Source organism: Coturnix japonica, chromosome 1 (genome assembly GCF_001577835.2).
Source record: "Coturnix japonica isolate 7356 chromosome 1, Coturnix japonica 2.1, whole genome shotgun sequence".
NCBI classification, from domain to species: Eukaryota; Metazoa; Chordata; class Aves; order Galliformes; family Phasianidae; genus Coturnix; species Coturnix japonica.
The window spans coordinates 13,397,532-13,422,450 of record NC_029516.1 but is presented as its reverse complement, the minus strand read 5'-3'; the positions used below and the strand labels follow the sequence as shown (position 1 = coordinate 13,422,450).

At 43.7% G+C, this 24,919-nt stretch overlaps 1 protein-coding gene across 1 annotated transcript in view; it reads left to right on the top strand.

Annotated features, from left to right (window-relative positions):
• Positions 1-24,919, top strand: part of LAMB4 (laminin subunit beta 4) — a 39,213-nt gene that overhangs the window by 4,420 nt on the left and 9,874 nt on the right. Inside the window, exons 3-26 of the mRNA XM_032446712.1 lie at positions 134-269; positions 732-805; positions 1,573-1,761; positions 2,239-2,302; positions 2,807-3,021; positions 4,237-4,357; positions 4,967-5,155; positions 5,374-5,553; positions 6,138-6,247; positions 7,228-7,307; positions 8,374-8,524; positions 9,408-9,539; positions 10,279-10,464; positions 11,858-11,979; positions 12,459-12,579; positions 13,566-13,743; positions 15,630-15,773; positions 16,337-16,568; positions 17,574-17,731; positions 18,499-18,723; positions 20,180-20,400; positions 21,610-21,706; positions 22,419-22,794; positions 23,260-23,420. Coding sequence (XP_032302603.1) covers positions 134-269; positions 732-805; positions 1,573-1,761; positions 2,239-2,302; positions 2,807-3,021; positions 4,237-4,357; positions 4,967-5,155; positions 5,374-5,553; positions 6,138-6,247; positions 7,228-7,307; positions 8,374-8,524; positions 9,408-9,539; positions 10,279-10,464; positions 11,858-11,979; positions 12,459-12,579; positions 13,566-13,743; positions 15,630-15,773; positions 16,337-16,568; positions 17,574-17,731; positions 18,499-18,723; positions 20,180-20,400; positions 21,610-21,706; positions 22,419-22,794; positions 23,260-23,420 — 3,862 coding nt within the window. The remainder of the gene's footprint in view (positions 1-133; positions 270-731; positions 806-1,572; positions 1,762-2,238; positions 2,303-2,806; positions 3,022-4,236; positions 4,358-4,966; positions 5,156-5,373; positions 5,554-6,137; positions 6,248-7,227; positions 7,308-8,373; positions 8,525-9,407; positions 9,540-10,278; positions 10,465-11,857; positions 11,980-12,458; positions 12,580-13,565; positions 13,744-15,629; positions 15,774-16,336; positions 16,569-17,573; positions 17,732-18,498; positions 18,724-20,179; positions 20,401-21,609; positions 21,707-22,418; positions 22,795-23,259; positions 23,421-24,919) is intronic.

The window sequence follows — 24,919 nt, the reverse complement described above, 5'->3', positions numbered from 1 at the left end:
GAGTCAGTCTTCCCCTGCAATGCCTCTGTTGCCCGACTCCAGGCCATAGCCTGCACATGCACAAATACACGTCTATCAAATCATTCAAGAAGAGACCAACCTCATCTTTTATTCTGCTCTTTTTGTTTTCTAGGCTGAACAGAAGTGCTTTGTCTGTGATTCCAGGTACCCATATAATCCCTATACACAACACAACAGCCACATGATTGAAAACGTTATCACAACTTTTGAGCCAGATAGGAAGAAAAAGTGGTGGCAGTCAGAAAACGGTAAGTTTCCTTGATGAAACTCTGCTGCCTGTGGTTAGATTTACTTCTTCACCACTTGGCCTTCATAATGAGGTGGGATAGACCCACCATTTTGTATGAAGAACACCCCGTATTTTTATTAGTTTGTGTGTCTATCAGAAACAAAGAAAATCAGTGGATGACTTTTAAGAAATTCGTGTGGTTACAGGAAGGCATACACCCAGAACCTTGCCATCACCATCACTTGCCATCTGAATGCTCTGAACAAGACCTTCAGCTGTTTCACAACCTCCAGCTCCCAGCACTGCAGGTCCCACTGCATGCACAGCCCCAGAGGGAGCTGACTTTGTGCTCCCAGGATGCCCCAGGGAGCCTGGCTGCCTTGGCTGGAAAAGGCATTTGTGAATTCCCCAAGGAAAACTGCCTCAGCAGCCCCTCCAATGTGTGATGTGTGCTCTTCACTTCATTTTCATTCCTTTTCAGGTGTTGACCATGTCAGCATTAGACTGGACCTAGAGACTTTATTCCAGTTCAGCCATCTTATCCTGACCTTTAAGGTATTACATGCACATCTTTTACCGCTCCTTTTATGTAATTTTATACACTAATTCTTTAACCACAGGAATAAATTGCTTAGGGAAGCAGTGAAAGCACCATCCTCAGAGGTTTGTGAGAACTGGTTAGATAAACACCTGTCAAGTATGGTTAAGCTGTAGCTGATCCTGCCTTAGGGAAAGTAGATAGGCTTCTCATTCATGTGCCTTCTGGTCCAATTTTCTATAAATCTGATAATTAAATCTGAAAAATAAACTATGAAATTAAGTCCAAATACTTTAGACATTTCTAACTGAGGGGGTTCTTTCAAGCTTAATTCTGTCTTCTTAAGCATACCCATTGTGATCCGCTTAGATGCCTACATTTATTTCATTTTTCTTTAACAAAATTCCTGTATTGTTATTGTGGATTTCCTTACTTAAAAATAATCTACTTATAGAATAATCTCCTGTGCAGCCTGATCTGGTAGGTGGCAACTCTGCTCACAGTAAGGGGTTGGAACTAGATGATCATACAAGTCCCCTCCAAGCTAAACCATTCTATGCTATGATTCTATATGGAAGATTGCCCTTCTGCTGAGGGAGTCGAGATGAGGAATGTGGCTTCTTCAGAGTCTCATGTAAATAGTACAGTGTGCCTGCAGGCTCTCAAACACAGAAATACAGTTGGCAGCTGTTGGTATCCCCCAAGCAGGATGGTCAATACAGTTATCCCCAAGATGTCTTATCAATGTTTCATTAAGTAATTCCTGAAATGATGTTTCTTGCAGACATTTCGTCCCGCAGCAATGCTGGTTGAGCGCTCCACAGACTTTGGTCAGACCTGGAAAGCATTTAGGTACTTTGCACAGGACTGTGCAGCTTCTTTTCCCAACATCTCTTCTGGTCCATCGAAAGGTGTGGGAGACGTCATTTGTGACTCAAGATATTCAGACATTGAGCCCTCCACTGAAGGCGAGGTACTGCAAAGAGTCGGTGACTGAGATTGTACACAGCTAGTTTTCTGGAGCTGAGGGTCTCACTTCTATGTCCATCATATTGACTTACAGAGGTCCTGAGTCATGAAGTGCTGTTGACTTTTCAGACATAAGAGGGAAAATCACAGCATTTTACCCTCAGTTTAGTATCCAAACAAGCTCATAAAACAACATGCACAAAGCCTTGTAGTGCTCTTTCCTGTTTTCCCAGTTCACGTGAAAGCCCTTCCTCATAAGAGTTCTTGGTTCTCTATTAACCCCTGCCACTGAAGGGCTTTTCACCAGCCAAAGCTAGTCAGAAATGGCGAGAGAACTTGCTGAATCGAGGCCAAGACATTTGTTTTAATTTGGCAGGATAAGCAAAGTGACATCAGTAACAAATGGATCTCAGGTGGCAGAGTTTATATGCAAAAATAATATCTTCCATGACTTATAGAGCTGTTTTAATCTGATTTGCAGGTTGTCTTAAAAGCTTTGGATCCTAGCTTCGAAATAGAAAACCCATATGTGCCATATATCCAAGGTAAGAACAATGCAAGTTTTTGCTAGCGATCAGGTTGCAGGTGTTGCTTACTTTGCACACCAAAAGGAGCAAAAGCTTGACTGGTGTCAATAATGATGTTGAAAAATATGTACCAAAGGATCATAGGAAGACATCTGTACTAATACATTTTAAAAGGACCAATCTTGTCCCTTAGCCATACGGACAAATGTCCCAGCTCTGTACAGCCCATCCATGCAGCTAAACTGTCCTTTCTTCTGGGACCAGATGGCCTAATCATCCCTGCCATTTGAGTGTCTCTAGTGGGCTCATGAGGTGCTGGCTGGGTAAGCATTGCTTAGCCAGATGAAGGCTGTACCAGGGAATCTGTCTGCCAGGAGCAGGTCACTTGTCCAGGCCCATATCAGACCATTTTAACTATTTCTTCAGTACAGAGTATTTACTGGATGTTTTATTCAAGCTGTAAATTTGACTCTCTTCATTTCCAAGTCAGCTTGGGCTCCTGATTTTTTTCTTTCTTTCCAGAACTCATTACAATGACAAACCTAAGGATCAATTTTACCAAACTCCATACCCTTGGGGATGCTCTCCTTGGAAGAAGGCACAGTGATCCCCTTGAGAAGTACTACTATGCTGTCTACGAGATGGTTGTGCGGGGCAACTGCTTTTGCAATGGCCATGCCAGCCGCTGTGATCCCATACAGAATCTGCGGGGTGATGTCTTTCATCAACCCGGCATGGTGCGTAATTAATGCTATTAAGTCCTTACCTGGTGTTTTGGTGGAAGGAAGGAATGGAGGGAAGGAGAAAGGAAGGAATGGAAAGACAGAGGGAGGGAGAGGAAGGAAGGTCACTGATGACCTTTGGATTAACCATTTGCAACTCCAGTGTTTTGATACAACTTTTTCCTTCAAAACTGTGGGCCAGGTTTCTCAGAAGCTGTGTCTTTGTTGGCATCAGTGTGGTGTTTCAAAAGCAAGTGGGACATGACATGTTGATAACAGCAGCAAAATACCAGAGCTGTAATGGTGCAAATATAATGCAGTAAGCAGCCTGTGCTGTGTGCAGACTTGACTGGCTGCTTGTTGGGTGAATTCCATGCTCCAGCTGGGCTCGGGGGCTCTGCAGCAGGGTTAAAGACATTGGCACAAGCAATGGCCAATAATGCAAAGCTAATGCATGCAAAATTGATTATTAAAAAATTCAGAGAGATGATTTCAAATTCTTTACTTGTGGGATAAGGAGATCGGATTCCTTTCTTTGGAAAATACGTTTCTCAGAATATACATGTGCAGGGAGAGAGATAGAAAGAAAAAATGTTGGTGTCTCCACTGTCACTAGAAGTACCAGAAGAACAACTAAATGTTTCCCAGCAGCTTTAAAACTATTGGGTTAAAGTCTGTAGGTATTCTGCAAACTTTTCCCCAAATAAATGAGCATTTTGTCAGCTGAGGGAGCCAAAGAGCTTTGAATTCCCCCAATCCTTCTGGTGTACCTCAAGCAGATCACTATTGACTATATTTGCAGATAAGACATTTCATAATAGCATAAGCAACTCAGTAGGGGTTATAGCTCTTCTCATGAATACAGATGTAGTACCTGAAAGGATATAACTTGATTTAGGAGTTCTAATGAAGTCTAGTGGCTGTTCTGTAGCATTGAGACTTACAGTAATAGTGGAAGGAAATATCACTTTAAATCTTAATGGAGGAAACAGAGCAATCAGGAACAGATTATGCCAGCAGACATACAGGAAACATTATTTTGATCCACATCTGTTTCAATTGGGAGATGAAAGGATGCCTTTATGTTTTCCTTCCATAAAACTGAGAAGAATCTCCTCTCCTCTCCTCTCCTCTCCTCTCCTCTCCTCTCCTCTCCTCTTCTCTCCTCTCCTCTCTTCTCCTCTTCTTGCTTCTCATCACCATATCTCACCAGTTCTCACCACCTTGCAGGTGCATGGGCGATGTATCTGCCACCACAACACTGATGGCTTGTCCTGTGAAAGATGTAAAGATTTCTACAATGATGCTCCCTGGAAACCAGCTGAAGGGGCACAAAATAATGCTTGCAAACGTAACTCAAACATATTTTTTTTCCTTTTTGATTACTGGGGGGGTGGGCGCAGCACAGTCCCAGCACACTGCACTATGGGATGGTTTCTGGGGTGGAACATTTTCCATGCTTCATTTAGAAAAACAGATGGATTCATATGTCCATCAGTGCTGTAGCCCTAGAATGTGGATTTTCACATTCTTATTTTTAATAAGGAGAAAATGCTGATGCCAAAAGATTGCTTATTGCTTAACTCAGGGTCTTTCTTGCAAATGAAACAAGCATTTAGACAAGGAAGGCTGAATTATTTATTTATTTCCACAGTGAAGGACATAAAGGAATAATCGATGAAGATCTGCATCAGAAAGCTAGATCTTTCTTTAGTGGAGAGGTGTTCCCCACTCTGTATTGGGCAGACACACCTGCATGGGTTCTTCACAAAGTGTAGGTAGGGCCCAGTTGTGGCTTTTGCCCCTAGTGGTAAAGTGCAAGGTCTGGGAGGCTGTAATCTTATTATAATGCTGCAATTATATGGGTAATAAGTAAACCTGTTGTAAAGGTAGACATAATGGTGGCAAGACACAATAGGAATTGTGGTGTTAATTATCCCCCTTTTGTTTCTGGTTGCAGGCTGTAACTGCAATGGCCACTCTGGCAGGTGCCACTTTGACATGGCCGTGTACCAGGCCAGTGGTGGGGTCAGTGGTGGGGTCTGTGAGGACTGCCAGCACAACACCACAGGGCAACACTGCAACCAGTGCAAGCTCTTCTTTTACCAGGATCCACACAAAGCCATCTCGGACACTCACGCATGCCTCCGTAAGCTTCCTTGTTTTAGCTTCTATTTGCTCTGAGCCATATTGCATCCCCACACTTGCATGTGGCTGTAGAGGTGTTTCTGAACCTGTAACTTCCGAACTACCTACCATCTCTAGTCTTCACAACAACGCTGAACTTTAACAGCTGCAGTTGTGCAATTGAAGTTTCATGCCTATATATAAATATGCTTTCCTATGTCTCTTTGACTCTGCCTGTAGCCTGCAGGTGTAACCCAGAGGGCACACTGCATCACGGTGCATGTGAGAGCCACACAGACGCTGTGCTGGGAACGGTGGCAGGTCGGTGCCCATGCAAGGAGAATGTGGAAGGTGTCCACTGCAACAAGTGCAAGGTCAACCACTTTGGGCTGAGGGGCAGTGACCCACTGGGCTGCCAGCGTATGTAAACTACCACTTTTGTTCTTCTTCCCAAAGCATTTTTAAGAGATGGGAGTAGTTAAATACACAGGTGCACACAATAACTCATGGATACTCTCTGTGTTACAAAATACCCAATTGGCTGCTATGATCTCATGCCAAGGGCATAATCTTGGTCTTTAGAAGACACTTTTGGCTCTTTCTGGGAAGCCACAGTCAGAACTATGATTTTAAATGCGTTTAAAATCTGTTCATTGGGAGGTAAATATATTGCTTTTAAGGAAATAGGAGAAGAAAATACTCTTCCACACTCAAAACATCAGTGATATAAGATGTACATGGGCCAGAATCAAACTTTCTGAAGTCTGAGAGCACCTTCTCCCTGAGGTGCCCATTACATATTTTGTGTCCTCTGCCTAGTGCTTAAATTCCTTAGAGAGTATTTTGGGGTTCTTCTTGCTGCTAAACACTTTATAGATTAAGGGAAATGCTGCCTGGCTGTGATAGCTTCCAGCCAGCAGAGTGAGGCATGCTGATAGACACATCCTACTCCTGCTACTATCACCAGGGCCAACTGAGGCAACCACACATTTCTCTCCCCACAGCCTGCAACTGTGACGCTGCCGGCACTTTGCCTTTCTCTGTCTGTGACCCTGCCACTGGGGAGTGCCTCTGCCAGCAGTTCACCACGGGCCGGCGCTGTGAGAAATGTGTTGTATGTGTCTGGACAGTTTTTGTTGTTCCCTTTTTGCTGTCTCTCTTTGCATGTTGTTTTAGAAGTCTCCTCTCCCATCTCCTGCCTTCCTGTGGGCTCTGGCATGGCATTTCATCAAAGGAGAAAATGACACTGGCTCTGTGTATGTGACATCATTTCTTGTGTGATGAGGCTATTTAGGGAATATGGAGACCATCTGGTTTTTACCAAGGAAGTGTCTCCACCCTGACATGGGACAGCTTCGGGGCTTGTCTCTTTGATTTTGAACTTCCACTGGGCTCACTTTGTGTTTCATGGGCTAGAATTGTGCCCACCAATGAGGAAGGCAGTGAAGAGCTGAAAACAGCCTTTGTTCAGAGTCTGAAGATGCCCTTAGATTCAGTCACAACCTCTCCTTAGCAGTCTCTGGATGATGAAGGGATATGAATGAAAAAAAAGCATCCTCTGTGCCTTAGGCTGTGAAATACTGCCACCCTGTCCTGGTTATCTGTGGATTTAGCTGCTCTCAGAATATGTGCAGTCAGTATTCTCACAAAAAACACACAAGCTCATAGTCTTTTTCCCTTCATCATGAAGGAAACAGTCACTGCCAGAAAGGTAAACAATTAGATTTAGTCAAAATACAAGTTAATTTTACTGCTATACTCTTCCATTTTGCATGGAAACATTCATGGACACATTTGGTTCTTTTTTACTGCTTGTTAAAGTTAGTGCAATCAATTTGCACCAGAATCAGGAAAGGAAATGCAATGTTATCTTTGCTGTTTCCAGAGCAATTCATTTGCACAGATGGATAAATACCTGGTTCTTTTCACAGTATCTGAGCACCTATGCATTTTGGTATGAGCAGCAATCTCACATGGCTGAGCACAGGCAGGCACCCCAGGAGAAGACTAAAGCATCAGTCATCCTAAGGAATAAAATACATTGTCTTAAATACTTGCTATTAAGAAAAATCTTTCATTTTCTTTTTACACCAGGAGGGATACTGGGGTCTTGGCAAGAGCGTGTATGGCTGTTCTCCATGTGACTGTGACATTGGTGGATCCCAGGATAGCTTGTAAGTTAATGTTCTTCTTCAAGTTTTGTCTCATTTTTAGTTTTCACAAACTCTAGCGTTAGATCTTCTAGCTAGGTTAATAGAGTAATCTCAGTAATCAGTGGGAAAATAGGCTGTAGATGTAGTTTCATCACACACAAAGAATATAAAGATCACGTTGGGATCTTGGAGATCTAGCTGTGATTTTAAGGGGGATTTATCTTCTACCTTCAAAGCCAGTTGCAGATCAGCTAGAGTCAAGATTAGTTTAATACAGAACACAAGCTGCATAGTTTGAGAGAACCACTAATATCAGTAGAAATTAGAAGGTATAAGTGACATTTTTAACTTAGCCTCCTTTCCACACTTCAAAAGTTAGAAATATCTCTTTTTTGTCTTTTATTATTATTATTATTATTATTATTATTATTATTATTATTATTATTATTATTATTAAGCCTTGGCTCATATTCAAAACATATTAATTAAGAGTCCAGTTTTGTTTCACATAGACTTCCCCAGGACTCTGCTGGGTTGAAGTCTGACCTGTTAGATACATTCAGTGCTGCAGAACAGATCCTCAACTTCCTTGGCTTGTATTTGTCAGCAAGAAATCAAAGCTAGTCATCATCTGATGTGTGAAACGAGAACATAGGCATGTGAAAACTACCATATCACTCAAATCAAAGATGCTAGTGACCTCATGTCCTCTTTCTAAAAGTTCGTGGGATAGATGCTTAAGAATGAATATGGAGATAGGTTTTAAAACAAGAAATTGATAAAGAAATAGATGGCAACAAATGGTCAGAAAAGAAAGGGATCTCTGCTTCTGTTTATATAATGGATAGAGAAAGCCATGACATGTCACATCTCCTAAGTGATGAAACAGAACTAAATAAATGCAGCATTGGACAGAGGGAACAGAGAGAGAGAGAGAGAGAGAGGGTGGTGGGAAGAAGTTTAATAGTGGAGACAGTCCCACTGTGGAAGAAACAAAATGGAGGTGAAACAAGGATGGAGCTGAGCTGTTCTCATGCTGAGAGAACCCAGAAATGCTGCACTCACATCCTCCCTGTACCAACTCTAGGTGCTCACCAGAGGACGGTCAGTGCAAGTGCCTTCCCAACATCGTGGGCCGCCAGTGCAATGAGCCAGCCCCAGGCTACTTCTTTTTGCCCCTGGATTATTATATTTATGAAGCTGAGCATGCAATGCCCCTTTCTGGTTCTGCACCCTTGGTACGTAGTTGGCTGTTCAGGCATCATATGGAAAATAGATCCATATGATGGTTGATACAAAGCAAATCCCTTCCTTGACCATCCTCAGTTCTTCTTTGCCTCCCATTTCTTCCGTAACTGTGGCTATTACTACATGCTGTGGTGACCTATGAAACTATCCTTGGTGCTCTTCAGGTATGGGCTGGTCTAGCAGAAATCAGTGAAATTAATGATTTAAGTTAAAGTGTTAGAGTTGCCAACAGCTCGAGGAGAAGCTATCGCAAACTTTGGTTCTTCTGGAAAGTTATAACAAAGTAAGGACTAAATTGCTCTCTGCTCCATTGGACTCATTCCTGCTGCCTTACATACAGGAACTGATTGTAGCCTGATTTCCTTAAGAATTTGGCATCCATCCATAATGTTTTTAGGACATTTATTTATTTATTCCTCAAAATTGGGGTAGATCTTCCCCCATGCATATTACACATCTCATCTTGCTGGAATGCATCCCTTCCGCTGCCTACATTTTACTAAAACATCTTCTCCAATGTTTTGTCCAGAAACTATGAAGAAATAATAATTAAAAAAAAAAAATTTAAAAAAAAATCTACGTTTATTTGTAGGTCACATCCACAAATATTTAGCTATAATCACAGACAGCATGCATCCTACTGTCCAGTAATTCAATGGAAAACAGATGTCTGGGACACAGATTATAAGTGCAACCTAACAGTGAGAGAGTGAGGGAAAAGGGTTTCCAGCAGTTGCTGGGCCGTGCTACAAGGTTTCACACTGCAGAGAATAGAGCTTGTTTTAAGAATAGGGATTTCCTGTTAGCTGCTTACCAACCCTTCAAAACTGCTGAGACAATGCTGCGTCCTGTCTCATTACTTCTACTTCACAGGTCAAACCAACCACTCTCCCAAGGTGTGACATCTACTTCCAGAAGCAAGGATATGAGTTCATGATTGAAAATGGAAAGATTGTGCTAAACAGGAGCAAAAAACGAAGTGTAAGAGAAGCTGGACTAGGGCAGGTAAATTACTGCTTTGTTATTTATAAAGATTATACCGAACGCTAACTCCAGTCTTGCAACAGAAGGAAAGGATACGTCTGTGCATGTGGAATTGACAGTCCTATACATTACAACCCAGACACAAGTGAAATCAATTCTCTTAGCAGGCAGCTGAGCTGGATATTTTATAATTCACACAGATAGGCTTGTTTTGCTATGTCCAGTGCCACAGTAGGCACTGTAGGCTCAGATTGAATTAGCTGTTTAGAAAGGAAGATCCCCAAGGAAGATAAAACCCCTTTTTTGTTTGATTTGGTTTGGTTTGCTTTGCTTTCAAGACATCTACAACATTTAAATGTACCTAAATGTTAACCTGGCACCTATTGTGTTTAAATACTCTATTGTTGCAAGTCAGCTTAGCCGTCGTATCTATTGATATTTATTTATTCAGCTTATAATGGAAAGTCTAACCATGTGCAAAATTAAGTTCAATCTGTTGAAGGTTTGCAATGTGAATGCCTGGAAGTATCAAATATACAGAGATGGACGGATTAACCTAATCCTTCTTATTCTTGTTTTCCACTGTCTGTGATGCTAAACTTCCCACATTTGGGAGGGTTCAAGATCAAGAGTGTGTCCAGAAACAAGGCTTTCTGCTGTCTGAGATAAGTAATCAAGACAGCAAAAGTAGTTCTTCTCTTTCTTCCAAATTTGCCTGATTATAACTTGTGACGCTGACAATGTCTGCATATCTTTGCAGGGCACAGCTGAGCGAGGACAGGACCCGGCCCTGGAGGTGGTTTTCAGGCAGCCCAGCACTGGCCGACCTGTCACCTGGACGGGTCCTGGCTTTGCCCGTGTCCCCAGTGGAGCTGGGCTGAGATTTGCCATCAGTAACATTCCCCTGGCTATGGACTTTACTATCGCAATCCGTTACGAGCCTGAGGTACTGGCGATGGCTTGCATATCTTGTGATGGTGTGACAGCTGCATGGTCTATTTTTCCAGTTGTGGGAGGTGGCAAGTCCTTCTACTCTTTAAAGCTCTTTTCATTTAAAATGAAAATTGTTTGCTTTTTAATGTTTATCAACACTTAAACATGCACTCTACCGATTCCTTTAACCCTCTCCACTCATATTTAGAAAAACAAGTGTTTTCTTAGTATTAGCCAAGGTGTCATTGTCTGGAGATCCTCATTTGGAGCCCCTGCTTGGACTGGATTTCTGTTCATGTATCAGACAACAGGAAAATGCTTCTGCTTCAGATGGCAATTTTGTATTTTTAGCTGAGATTTTCTGCGGAGAACAATGGGAACACAGGCAGGAGAGGAGTGTGCTGATCTGTACATACACAGCAGATGTTTATCCAGGGCTTTTGCAGTCATCCACCTTCCCAGCCACACCATCTGGGCTCTAAGATGTGTGAAAACCTTAGAATATTAGCCAAAATCTTATTTTGTGCTTGGACAAAATTTCTCAGTGATGAAGGCATGTCTAGGGAGATCCATTAATCCAGATCTGGTTAAATCCAAGTCTGCATCTGTGTGTTCAAAGATGCACACAAGTGTATTTTCCCTATGAGTATTTATGCATGCCTTCTTTTTTCTCTTCCCAGCTCCCTGGGACAACCCCCCACTCAAGATACCCCTTCTGTCTACTGTATTCTATTATTTCCTGCCATTCTGAGGCAAACAAAACTCCCATTGACTAAAAGCACGAGAATAATTTTGCAGTGGGCTGGTTTGATGTTGTTTTTTCCTTCTCAGGACTGGATGGAACAGCTGAATCTTAAAGACTTTCATTGCAAAGTCATCTCTGTTTGTTGTTCCTTATTAGATGTGAGAAGAGGCGTATGGTGAGGGATATCTCTCGGACAATGCTGGGCTGAGAAAGGAAGCAGCTCCAATGGCTTTAACAGAGCTGTTTCCATCTGCACCGGCTGAGGTCCCATTTTCATTACTGCTGTTCAAACGCAATGAATTTTTCTCAAATAACATTATCTTTAATACTAAAAGACATAGGGAAAATCTATTTTGTCACTGCTGTGTGCAATCAGATGGCTTTCAGAAGCTATCACAAGGAGAAAGTGAGTTTTTCAGGTACAGTCATAGAATCATAAAGGTTGGAAAAGACCTCAAAGTCCATCCATCAGCCCATCCCTACCATGCCCACTAACCATGTCCCTCAGTGCCACACTGACCCTTTTCTTGAACACCTTCAAGGATGGTGACTCCACCAACCTCCCTGGGCAGCCTGTGCCAGCGCCTCACCACTCTTATTGAGAAGTAATGTTTCCTAATAAAATTAGGAAATTATCGTAACTTTTGCCTTTTGTTCATAGACTTTAGAGGACTGGTTAGCAAGTGTTGCTGTCCAGCCCACTGGTGTTTCATCAAGTCAACACTGCAAAGCCAACGGCTTTTCACAGGAACCTCACGTGTTTGCCCTCCCAGCTACAAAGAGGTCTGTCTATTTCTGTTTGTCTCTGTAGATTTTCTGTGTGCAAATCTCTCACTGAAGCATTGCAGTGCAATAAATCTGTGGGAAAGTGGGGTTATTGCAAACACATGTGAGACGTTTCCTGCTGCTGCTGCATGATAACACACTGCAGCCTGGAGGAGTGCAGGAAGAAGCAGATGACCCTGTCCCAGCCTGGCAATGTTTTGCCATGACCAGGAGAGCAACCTTAGGCCCTGCTGGGACTGATTTCTTTAGTGGAGGTCCAGATAAAGCTATATCAGTATAGGAAGGGAATACTGACCTAAAGACTCCATCCTACCCTATTTTCAAAACCATTTTTTCAGTTTGCACTCTTTATTATGTAAATAATAAAGTATAAGGGAGGGCAGGGAGAGCTCACAGAACCCCACAGCTTGCCCTGTCCTGCTTTGGGGAGAACCCTTCTGTGCTGGCTGTGACAGTGCTGTATCTCTGCTAACCAGGATTGCCCTGCTGCAGACCCCAGTCTGCCTGGAGCCAGGAACCCAGTACTCTGTGGATGTGTATTTTTCTCAGCCCTCTGCCTCTGACCCAAAGGCTAAACTGTTCATCTTGATTGACTCTGTGAGTAACGCTGTCTCAACTCCCAAGCGGTTGCATTTATACAGCTTTAAGATGTTTTTTTGTTTGGTTGCTTTTTGTTTGTGTGTTTATTATGTTAAACAGACCTACCCAAACATTTCAGAATTGTTTGTAATGTATTTTATCAGAAATTCAGGGAAGTGTGCTTCTCTTTGCCTCCACTGGCATTGGCTTCCTATGTTTATATGCAGAGAGACTGAATTATATCATTTAACATTTTTATGGAGCAATACTGCAGCAGCTCATCAAGTCAGAAGTGTTGCATGTGTTAATAAGCAGTGTATGTACCTCTGTTGGTTGCTCATTCATTACGAGCACACTCCGCATATGCCAACAAGATGCTGTGGTTAGGGACGCATACTTCAGTTCTTCCTTCACCTAGAGGTTTTGAAAATCCTCATAATACATCTGAATCCAATTAGAAAAGCATGGATATATTTAGAGATGGGCCCTGACATTGGAAAAGCAAAATTAGTTCTGTATTTTCCTGGGAATTGTGTGCAGACATTTTCCAAGTTTCCAATAAGGCAGAAAGTGGGTGTTGGTTTTGGGTCCTTCTCTTGAGAAAAGTATTTAAATATTTATTCCTCTAATTATTTCCATAGGACTGGACCTGGCAATAGCTGGCCATACTTGGACACAGAGTCCACAGCTGATTTTTTTTTCCCTATCACAGTAGTACAAGTAAAATGTTTGGCTGGATGCTGCTTTTGGAGTTGTAAATATGTCACCTTTTAGTAGCAACAACATTTCTGACCTTGTACCCGAGGCCTTACTATAGCCTGACTTCTTTTATTTGAAGAACTTGGGGAATGTCTAGACCTTCAGAATAAATGTGAATTTAGATTTAGAAATGCAGGGCTCCAGGCTTCTGTCCTTGCCATGCGCAGCACTGACAGAGGATGTGGGAAATTCTGGTTTTCAGCATATCTAAGCAAAAATATTTTCCTTTCCTCTTAACGCCAAAGCTTGGACTTATTCCCAGAATCAACTCCATGGAGAACTTATGCAGCAAAAAGGATTTAGATGACTACCAGAAGTATCACTGTGTTGAAATTGCATCAGAAGTCGGACCTCATGTGCTGCCCGAGGCGTGCGCCCGGCTGATAGCCAGTATGTCAGCCCGCCTTCACCATGGTGCTGTCGGTAAGGTCTGCATGCAGGCAGCTGCCTGGGCACTGCTGTTTTCCCTTCAGTTTGTAGGACATTTTGTTGAGGTTGTGTGCATCAATGAAGCCAATACGAGCATATAGTATATCCAACCCTAAGCATGATGCAAACGTCTTCAAGTGGCTTTGCTATTGAAAAGCCAAGGCTGTTGAAGCCCATTTCATGATAGGGCAATCACAGAATTAAGAATCATAGAATGGCTTGGGTTGGAAGAGGCATCAAGGATCATCAATCTCCAAAACCCCTGCCACAGGCAGGGCCACCAACCTCCACATGTAGTACTAGACCAGGCTGCCCAGGGCCCCATCCAACCTGGTCTTGAACACCTACAGGAGCAGGGCATCCACAGCCTCTCAGGGCAGCCTGTTCCAGCACCTCACCACTCTCATTGTAAAGAACTTCCCCCTGATATCCAACCTAAATCTTCCCTCTTTCAACTTAAAACCGTTTCCCCTTGTCCTGCTGTTATCTATGCTTTGAAAGAGTTTATTCCCCTCCTGTTTATAGGCTCCCTTTAGGTACTCAAAGGCTACAATTATGTCACTCTTCAGCCTCCTTTTCTCCAGGTTAAACAAGCCCAGCTCCATCAGTCTGTCTTCATACAGGAGGTGCTCCAGGCCTTTGTTCATATTTGTGGCCCTCTGGACTCATTCCAACAGCTCCCCGTCTTTCTTGTTTTGGGGGCCCCAGACCTGGATGCTGTACTCCAGATGTGGCCTCGCAAGGGCAGAGCAGAGAGGAATAATCACCTCCTTGTCCCTGTTGGCCACCCCTCTTCTGATGGAGCCCTGGCTACCCTTGGCCTTCCAAGCTACAAGAGCACACAAGCAATGCTTGTATGCTTTCTGAAGAGTGCTGCAACCAGCTTCACCAAATGGCCAAAGCAGAAAGTTTGGTTAATTTTGTTTAGTAGAAAATGACATAGGATTTTAAGCCCCCTTCCCAGATGCTGTGGGCCAGCTGGATGCTTGGTAGGACTCCAGGCACAGCAACATACAGGCTGATGAGCTGCAAGATGTTCAGCAAGAAAACCTCAGCAGTATACCAGAGTAAGGGAAGTAGCAAATGGGATTTGAAGCTTTGGAAAATGTCCAGAACCACTTAACTTTGGGCTGCACTGACTCCCCTGTAAATCTGCTTCCCACAGTGATGGGATTCTCACTTTGGCTTTCCAGCTCTGACATCTGAGTGTCCTGGACAAACATTCCCTATGAGTTAGCAGAGCAGCTTCATTCAGCAGGATAGTCCGAGGTGTCCAGAAAGCAGAAAATAAGGGTAGGCTAAGTCATACAAGTACTTGAGTTGGAGGAGACTTTTAAAGGTCATCTAGACCAACTCGCCTGCAACAGGGACGCCTACAGCCAGGTCAAGTACTCAAAGCCCTGTCTAACCTGACCTTGTCCATCTCCATGGACAGGGCTTCCACCACATCTCAAAGCAACCAGTGCCAGTGCCTCAGTACCCCTGCTGTAAAAAACCTCATCCTTCTATCCAGTCTAAAAGCACTCCTCGCTCATCATGGCCAGTGCCACAGCAGGATGCCAGATTATATCAAGTACTTCTAGACTTCAGAGTATCTCTAGATCTATGTATATCTACATTTCTCCACATCTCTTTCTGGCCTATCCCAAATACAGGCTGAGGCAGTGTCCTGAGCATGGTGTTTCAACAACAAGACTGGTGCTGGTGATGCATTATTGCGGTAGCATCAAACAACCCAAGCCATGGCTGTTGGTTAATGAATCTCTGATGAGGTGTCTTTAGAATCTTTAATACAAGTGCAAAACCTGCAGAATTTTTACAACTACCACACTCTTCTGGTTTTTAACCAAACCTGACTTGATTTTCTTTCCTGTTGGCAGCATGCAAGTGCAATCTCCTGGGCTCGCTGAACGCCAGTTGCAGCAGACTGGGAGGCCAGTGCCATTGCAAAGCCAATGTTGTGGGGCGCTGCTGTGACACTTGTTCTGCAGGCAGCTATGGCTTCGGCTTCCATGGCTGCTACCGTGAGTACTCAGCACCCAGCATCAACACCACTACCTTCACCCGTACTACCACCGGTACTTGTATCAGTATTAGGCTTTCTGTGCACACCCCAGCTCTGTAGGGCTTTCAAGCCACTATTGTTCATATAAGCATAGAATCATAAAGGTTGGAAAAGACGTCAAAGATCATCTAGTCCAACCACCAGTCCAACCCCACCCTTCTCTGGACACACTCCAGGGTCTCTGTCTTGTGGTGAGGAGCCCACAGCTGTACACAGCGCTCAAGGTACAGCCTTACTAGTGCTGAGTACAGAGGGATGATCACCTCCCTGTTCCTGCTGGCTGCACTATTTCTGATGCAAGCCAGGCCTTCTTGGCTACCTGGGCACACTATCAGCTCAAGTTCAGCCAACTGTCAATTAATCTCCCCAGCTCCTTTTCCTCATGAAGCAATACAAAATCTAGTTACATATTTAACAATGTTGCCATCCCCCATTGCTTGCCCTTCCTTCCCGTGGGATCGGCAATGGTTGGGTGATGGGGTGATGCGCTGAAGGTACAGCTTTGCTTCTGTTGTTTTCCAGCCTGTGAGTGCCACCCGCAGGGCTCAGTGAGCTCGCTGTGTGACCAGGTGACGGGGCAGTGTGCCTGCCTCCCAAATGTTGATGGCCGGCACTGCAGCCAATGCCTGCCCGGGTATTTTGGGTTTCCCCGCTGCCGCCCTTGCCCATGTCACGGCTTCACAGAGCTTTGCCACCCAGTGACTGGAGAGTGCCTGAACTGCAGCGGGTTTACAGCTGGAAGCCACTGTGAAAGGTGAGGGGATGGGCAGCACTGCACAGCTCACATGTAAACCAGCTCTTTGAATACATGCTTTGCTGGGGTCTCACCTACATTCCACCAATGCATCAATGACCCTAGCTGGAATCATAGCTAAAACAAGAGTTAAACTGGGTCCCAGTCCTAAATGGCAAATATCGATTTTTGGGTAAATGTAAGAGGGAAGGTTTGTCCTATGGGGTGGGCAGTGGCACAGCATGCACACAGCACTGCAGTGGGCTCCTCTTAAGATGGCATTTGAGATATGGGTGCTCTGTGTGATGTGCTCCAGGGCCTGTGCAAGGTACTGGACCTGCAATACCAGGTCTGCTTTGGTTTTTAAATTGCCAAGAAGCTTAACTAGAGCTGAATATTCATTTTAACACCTACAGTTATCTCCAAGGTGCTTAAATAAATGTGCCCTGTTTGCTGATTCATATCATTTCTGTATGACCAGCAAATGACTTTTCCCACGTGTTTCCATTCCCACTCCAAACAATGATCCTTTTTAACTCTATGCTCTGGTAGAGGTACAGAGTTCAGAGGGGACATCAGAACTGCATTCATTGGCTGGTTAGTTCAGTTTGGCTAGATTGTTCCATGCCATTGCCTTTTAAGAGGATTTTACAATGAAACCCATTGAGCTGTTCATTTGGATGATATGACCTTTGGCTATTGTGCATGTAGGTAGCAAGTGGATAAAAATGGGAGAATGAAACACTTGCTGCCCTGTACCTCCACAGGAGATCTGCACCCCAGGATGAGGATAATCAGAGCCAAGACCTTTAGCCTGGCTTTTATAAATATACAGAATTGTGTTCCCATTTGCTATAGTAAAGCAGATTAAAGATCTATGATGCTTCAGAAGCCTCTGTGTTGCCTGTCTTTATGGACAGACTGCAGCCTCAGAGAAGCCATCAGTCACCTCAGATTTGTAGAACATGGCAGACAGAGCATGGGTGATTTCAATATATATGTATATACTTTTGACTGCTTTGACAGATGCATCGATGGCTATTATGGAAACCCTTCCAACAGAGAGCCCTGCCGCCCATGCATGTGTCCAGGAGTACCTACAAGCAAGAGGTTCTTTGCACATTCCTGTTACCAGGACTCCCAGACTTCACAAATAGTCTGCAATTGTCTTGAGGGATATTCAGGTAAGGAGCAAAATAAAGACGTGCTTTGATGTCATGCCCAAAAGTGACTGTGTCACTGTTGCAGTGGCTTCTGCAGAGAGGGGAGTTCTTGGGTGTCCCAAATGCAGCTGTTTTTGCAGCAAACTGATGCATTGCTTCCAAAGATCCCATTGCCTTACCTTGAATTTCCACAGGGAAAACTTGAAGCATTTTCTTCCCATGTTTATTATGAACATCTCCTGCAATGGAGCTAAAACCAAACAAATGCTGTCACCCTTTTTTAAGCCAGGTGCCTTTCTAAGTCAAGAGCAGCTTTGCCTGAGGAAAGGCTGCCAGGCCAAAATAATTCTTCTTGGTACTTTCCCAGGGGACTGTTGCCCTCATAGAACTCTTATATCCTTAGTTTTGAATGTTCTTCCTCTTGTTCCATCCTGGTGAGGCTCTTGGTCACTCCTGTGGCACCAGACTCACCCTTCTGGAGACTGGGGAAAGCTCTGGACCTGGGGACAGTGATGAAAGAGTAGTCTTTGGGCAAGGATGAAACACTGGACAAGGTCCCAGTGACACCAACTTGCCCCTTGCAGTGAGGAGGGTGTAGTTCCATTAGACTGCAATATGAAAGATATAATTTTAACTGACCATTTAAAGATCTCAAACAGATTGGTTTTTTGCATTGGAACTGGGCATTTGAACAGCCAGACTGAGCATTTTTGCAGTATTATTAGAAACTGCATGATCCACTTGAAGTCTCATTAGGCAGTGTATGTTTGTACCTTCCTGTCTGACAGGCAGCCGGTGTGATGAATGTCCTACTGGGTTCTACAAAATCCCAGGAAGCCCAGGGGAGGAATGTGCACCATGTCCTTGCAACAACAACATTGATGTGACAGACCCAGAGTCCTGTAACAGGGTCACCGGGGAATGCGTCAAGTGTTTGCACAACACCCATGGAGCAAACTGCCAGTTCTGCAAACCCGGGTATTTTGGCTCAGCCCTCAATCAGGACTGCCGAAGTAAGTGGGCAACAGCACTGCAACTGCATATTGCCAGCAAGAGAAGTTATAAAGAAATTAGGCTTATAGGGAGAGGTTAGCCCTTAGGGGGACGGAAAAACTAAAGTAGGCCACATATGAGAGTACTGAAGAAATTCCTTCCCAGTGCTAGAAATAACTGTTAATGTGGCATCTATTAAGTTCTCTGTTTTTCATGCAGGTCTGCCTAAATCTTATACTGAATATCACCTCTAGGAAATGCTCACCTGAACTGAAAGCATTATTCTGTGTTGAAAAATAAAAGTGCATTCATCCCAGTCAGGAAGAAATTAAAGTTAAAGGAATCAAAGATAATTGTTTATCCATGTTGCAGGCTGATGCCAGCTAAGCAATGCTCAGTTAACCAGATGATCCCCTGCTGAGCTCCCTGCCTTGCCAGTTGTTTTAATGATACAGCGAGACAGAGGCTGCTCAGGCAATTTAATAGTTCTCATGAGAGCACTGCCAGTAACAGCATTTTGAGCAGAAAGGAAGGAGTAGAAGTAAAAGCAGAGCATAAGTTTCCCCTCAGAGTTTATCAAAAGTCATTTTCACAAATGTTAATTGAAGACCTAATTTGTACAGGCCAGAAGACATAATTATTATCAAGAAATCCTTTTTCTGGGCATCTCTGAAATACAGTTCAAACCCATACCTCATTCATCTTTGGAAGATGTCAGATAGAAATAACTTAGCAACAACTTTTGGCTCCTTGCAAGGAAGAAGGAGGATCTTACTTGGCTTACCCTTTACTGGGGTTTCCCACACTGCAGAGTCTACTGTAAATCAGCATTTCTTCATCCAACATATTTAGCATTTCATGCCAGTAAGATTCAAAATTCACTACAACTTTGGTATTTTGTGCCTATATTAAAAGTAGTTAAAGCTCTCAGTAAGTTTGTTAGAAGCTGTAGACAAACCACAATAGAAAGAGGAGGACTTAGGAATAGTCCCGAGTGGATAAAACATAGGATATAAGCCAACGGTGTGTGTTTGCAGCCTGGAAAGCCAATTGTATCCCGAGATGCATCAAAAGAAGTATGGCTGATAGGTTGAGGGAGGTGATTATTTCCCTCTGCTCCACTCTCAAGCAGCCCCACCTGCATTACTGTGTTGAGGTCTGGGGCTCCCAGCACAAGAAGGGTGCGAAGCTGTTGGAATGGGACAAGGGGAGGTCACAAAGATTCTCAGAGGGCTGCAGCACCCCTCCTATGAAGGCAGGCAGAGGGAGCTGGGCTTGTTCATATTGGATGGGGCTTTCAGCAGCCTGATCTAGCAGTAGGTGCTCTTGCCAATTGCAAGGGTTTGGACTGGGTGGTCACTGAAGATCCCTTCTAGCCCAAACCATTCTGTAAGCCAACAGAATTCTGTACAGTTCTGATTGTCCGTCAGCCATTTGTACCACCATCTGCTGTAGCAGTTGTCCTTCTCTTTCCAGTCTGCAAGTGCAATCCTGCAGGTGTCTTCCCTGCCACATGCCCTGGTGGGGATACAGCCTGCCTGTGTGACCCAGCCACTGGAGCTTGCCAGTGTCAGCCCAACGTGGTTGGTTCAACATGTGACCAGTGTGCGCCGGGCTACTGGAACCTGGCTGCTGGAAAAGGATGTCAGCTCTGTGACTGTGACCTGAAAAACACCCAAAGTAACCAGTGTGACCAGGCAAGGAAATCACTCTCTTCTCTGGGAACTGGGAGGGTAATGTTTTGGCATGACAAGGTTGGGACCTTCTCATATGAGAATGGATTTTTGCCGTGCTCCCCAGAAACAGCAAGTCTTTGCAGTTTCTGCAAAGGGAATTTGCAGTTGGTGTAAGCTGGCTTGGAGCCATTATACCAAACGCACTGTTCTGATACTGTGGCTTTAGTTGTAAGCAATTACTCTTTGCCTGCGTGTTTCCTTTTAAAGTGGATCACAGAAATACATGAGAAAATAACGCGAGGAAAAACTGCCCCATAAGTGTACATAGAGGGAAGGAGGAAGTCCAGGCTTGGACCTAAGAGTCTTGCAAGTGTTCGGTTTTTTAAGGGTTCCTTCTCACAAAGAGCAGAGGCCATTACATCAGTCATGCATCATCAATCAGGCTTCTCCTGTATCTTCTCTTGTTTTTAATTCTTGGGCACTTTCTAGATCAAGAAGGTGGAAAAAATACAACAGTCCTTCAGAACAGAGAGCTAAAATTGTGGTCCATGGAGACAACAGCCATTTTGCTATTGATTTCATGGCACCAAGACCTTACACCAAGCTCTTGCTGATGTGCTTTCACATTTTCCTTTCCATATGCTTTCATTACGCCCTGGTTTACTTAGTGGAGCTATTCTTTTTCCTACAAAATGTAGCCCTTAACACAGAAGAACTACTACTGCTTGTCCAAGTTGTTATCAGAGCTGTAATTCCCTGCAGTCCAATTTCAGCCCTGAATTCCAAAACAAATTTTTCTAGGGCAATGTGCATAACGTACCCTGGAGGTTTTCCACTGCAGCATATATATCATGTAGTTAAAAGTTGAAATGTTAAGACGAGTACTTTGTTCCAGCAAAAATAAGCTGTTAATCTTTTCCACAAAAGAAGAAAAAATCATATCTCAGATAATAGCCAGAGGATGTTCTCAAAGATCAGATTGGACCATATGAAACCTTTCATATTAGTAAAGAAAAGCCACCTCTCAAAGTCAATCTTTTTTAACAGCCTTCAGAGATGGTAAAGGAAGTTTATCTTGTTAAACTGTATTCAAACAATGTGCAGAAGCAGTGTCACTATGGTCCCCGTGCAGCTGTATAATAAAGGTCACAGAGCAAAAAAGAAACCCAGTAAATAATGTGTATGCAGTCATACTACATGGGCAGTTGTTAAATCTTGAACTGTTTCCAGCTTACAGGCCAGTGTCTGTGTAAGGTAGGCTATGGTGGGAAACGATGTGATGAATGTGAAGAAAACTACTTCGGCAATCCCCAGAAGCATTGCATTTGTAAGTATTATAACTGGGTTAGAAACTGCCTCAAAACAAATGTTTGGCCTTTATTCATAGAGAAGACAGAACTTATATCCAGAGAAACAGATACATTTGTGTATATGAAACATAAGAAGCTGAAACAGGCTCCCAAGGGCGCTGGTCACAGCCACAAGCTGCCAGAGTTCAAGGGATGTCTGGACAATGCTCTCAGACAGGGGTTTGAATTTTAGGTGGTGCTGTGTTGATGAACCTTGCGAGTCCCTTCCAACCTGGAATATAGTGTGATTCTATGAGTACCAATTTAGGTTGATTTTTAGAGGCACCTTCATTGGTGCTTCTCTTCATTGCCAGTGAAGGAGCCTAGATGACTGACACAGAATACATGGAGGCCTTTGGGTGGCTGAAGTTAGCTACCATCTGTTTTTCCCTTCAGTGTAAAAGTGCAGGGAAGCAATGCTAGAAGAGCAGAGTTGGGCACAGTGGGGGAACGCTCCAACTTGTTCCAAGTAGAAAGATCTAGTAGAAACCCATCAAGAAAAATAAACCCCATATATCAGAGTCCTATCCAGCAAGGTAATGTTGTCCCTTTGCAGCCAAGTAGGCTCAAAGAGCAGCAAAGAAAACCAGTTTCTGTTTATTGTGTTAGAATATACGATTGTGCCTTCTGTATGCCTTACTCCTGCAGAGAAGGAACAATAGCGTATAACTTGCTGTCCCTTTCTTGCAGCATGCAACTGTAATGCAGAGGGAACCAGCTGGCCCCAGTGTGACAAAGCTACTGGTGTGTGTAACTGCCGTGCTGGTGTCACTGGGCGGTTCTGCGACCAGTGCGGCCGTGGCTTTGAGAAAGACTTTCCCTCTTGCCGTCAGTGTCACCTTTGTTTTGATGAGTGGGACACTGAAATTACTGCCCTCTCCCAGACTGTTCAAGGGTTAATGAGGTTTGCTGCAAGCCTAGAAGATAAAGGAGGACGGATGCCCAGCTGTGACATGCGATTCAAAGCCTTTGAAGATGCCATTTCTGAAATGGAAAGAATTCTGAAACATCCTGTTTTTTCATGGGAGGCACTCTCAGGCATCAAGGATTTTCATGGCTACGTTCGGTAAGGGCTCTGCTGCCCCACTAAAATCCCTTGGCTGGCAAAGCAGTCTTTCCCCAGGTGTCACCAGCCTTGCCCTACTCTTCAAATCCCTCTTTTGATCAGAAAAAGATGCTGGAGCACTGATCTGATGCTTTCAGTAGATCCATGAACAAAATAATCCAAATAGATATATAGAGAGACATATATATGTGTCCCTTTTTATTGCAGGGAAATTGGACTAGGACATTTAAAGGCCTCTTTGTAGTCTAAGGATTCTAGGACTATTTCACACACTGCCCCCCCAAAGGCATAGAAGTCAATGTTGGAATTTTCCTCTTCCTAGTGGTTTCCTAAGTAAGCCATTACAAGTCAATGTTTCTGCTCGTTTAGAAATTTCTCTCTTGTCCTTTAAAATAGTGCGTACCTCAGGTCTGGTTTAAGAGCAATTCAGTCTGACTTCTTCATTAACTCTCCCTTCCCTTGTAGACAACAAATTACACAAATGGGTCCGATTCACAGTATGCCGTATGAATTTCCCGACCTCACTGAGAACATTGAAGACATTAGCGAAGAAGCTGATCGTGTCTATGAACTTCTACAACAGAAATTAGATCTGCACCGCAGTTTTCATTACTTGAGCCTCAAAGGTAAGGCAGCCAGTACTGAAATAGGTGAAAGCATGCCATGAAATTTCACATTGCTTTTCTCACCGCTGAGCCATACAACATTTCAAGGACCCTTAGATTTTAGTTCCATGTGGTACAACAAAAGCTCAAATCTTACAAACTTTATCATAGTAACTTCCCCAACTGCCTTCTGTTTTTAAAATGCTTTGATTTCTAGCATCCTAAAGTTCAGGTGCAGGTATATGCATGATCGTATCAGTCAAAAATCTCATGAGCACCGATGTTTCCATCAGGATTTAAAGGCCACCCAGTTTCACTTTATAGATTCTCAGATCATACAGTAGAAAAGCAAAGGATGCCATTTTCCCTGTTTCTGACTCCTATTCCTCTTAGCAACACTTTAAAAATGTTGCGCAGCAATGGTTTGTTTAATTAGAGCAGAGAGCCGTAGAACTTCCCAGTGTTCCCATGGGAAAATACATGGCTTTATGTGGTAAGGAACTGGCTCTCCATCATCACAAAATGTGAAAACAGAACTGAGTTCCTTGGCATTTTTTAAATAATTACTCTGTCTGTGCTTGAGCTAAGTATAGTCTCCATCAGCTGCTAATGGCAGTAATAACAATGTCACAGGCTTCATGAACTCTGGGAAAAGACGGGAATTTATGATTCGGGGATCTTGATCAGATACTAACTGGATTCACAACAGCAGGAGACTGTCAGCAGTATACACTCCACCATCTGACCAGAGAGGTGGCTGCTAAGGTATGAACCCCAGATGTTACAGCCAGCATGGAAGATAGATAGAATTTAAAGGCAGTGCAATCCCGCTTCAAGATCTTTCATGTTTTGTACAAGTGAGAAGACTGGACTAAACAAGACCGAAATAAATGAAAAGAAAATCAATAGTATATAAAGCCATGGGAAAGGAAAAGGGATAAGAGAGATTCATTAAGGTTTGGGGCTTCTTTGCACTGTTATACTTGGCAGTGCCTGGGGGACCAGACTTCTACTCAAATCCCACATATGCAGTCAGAACAGCTTTCACAGGCACCATGTCCCAGCTCGACTGGGTCTTGTGCTGACTCTGAGAAGGCAGGAAGGCAAAGAAACAATAAATCCCAGAGAGGTCAGTGGATGCACAGCTGAAGCATCTGCGGTGCTCTCTGGTCACATTCCAAGGCTTTTTCATCTCTTGGCCTCTGGAGGCAGATAAACAGCCCTATAAAAAGCACACAGGGGTGTGGGGAGGGGAAGACCTTGAATTTAAGCTGAATTGTTGGTAAGGGCCACAAATATTTGTTGGTCCTGCTACCAAGCATCTGGCAGCACAGAAATGACATTTCCCTCAAGAAAGCCAGCTTCGCCGGTGCCTGGGACAATGCCTGGTTCCCTCATCCCTTCAACATTTCAGGACGATTCAGGCTATGGCCCTGTCTGCTTTTCTACTCATGCTTTTTTGTTGGCCCAAGGAAGCGGGGCAGAGCAGGATGGAAGATATGCCAGGTACTTGATCTGGG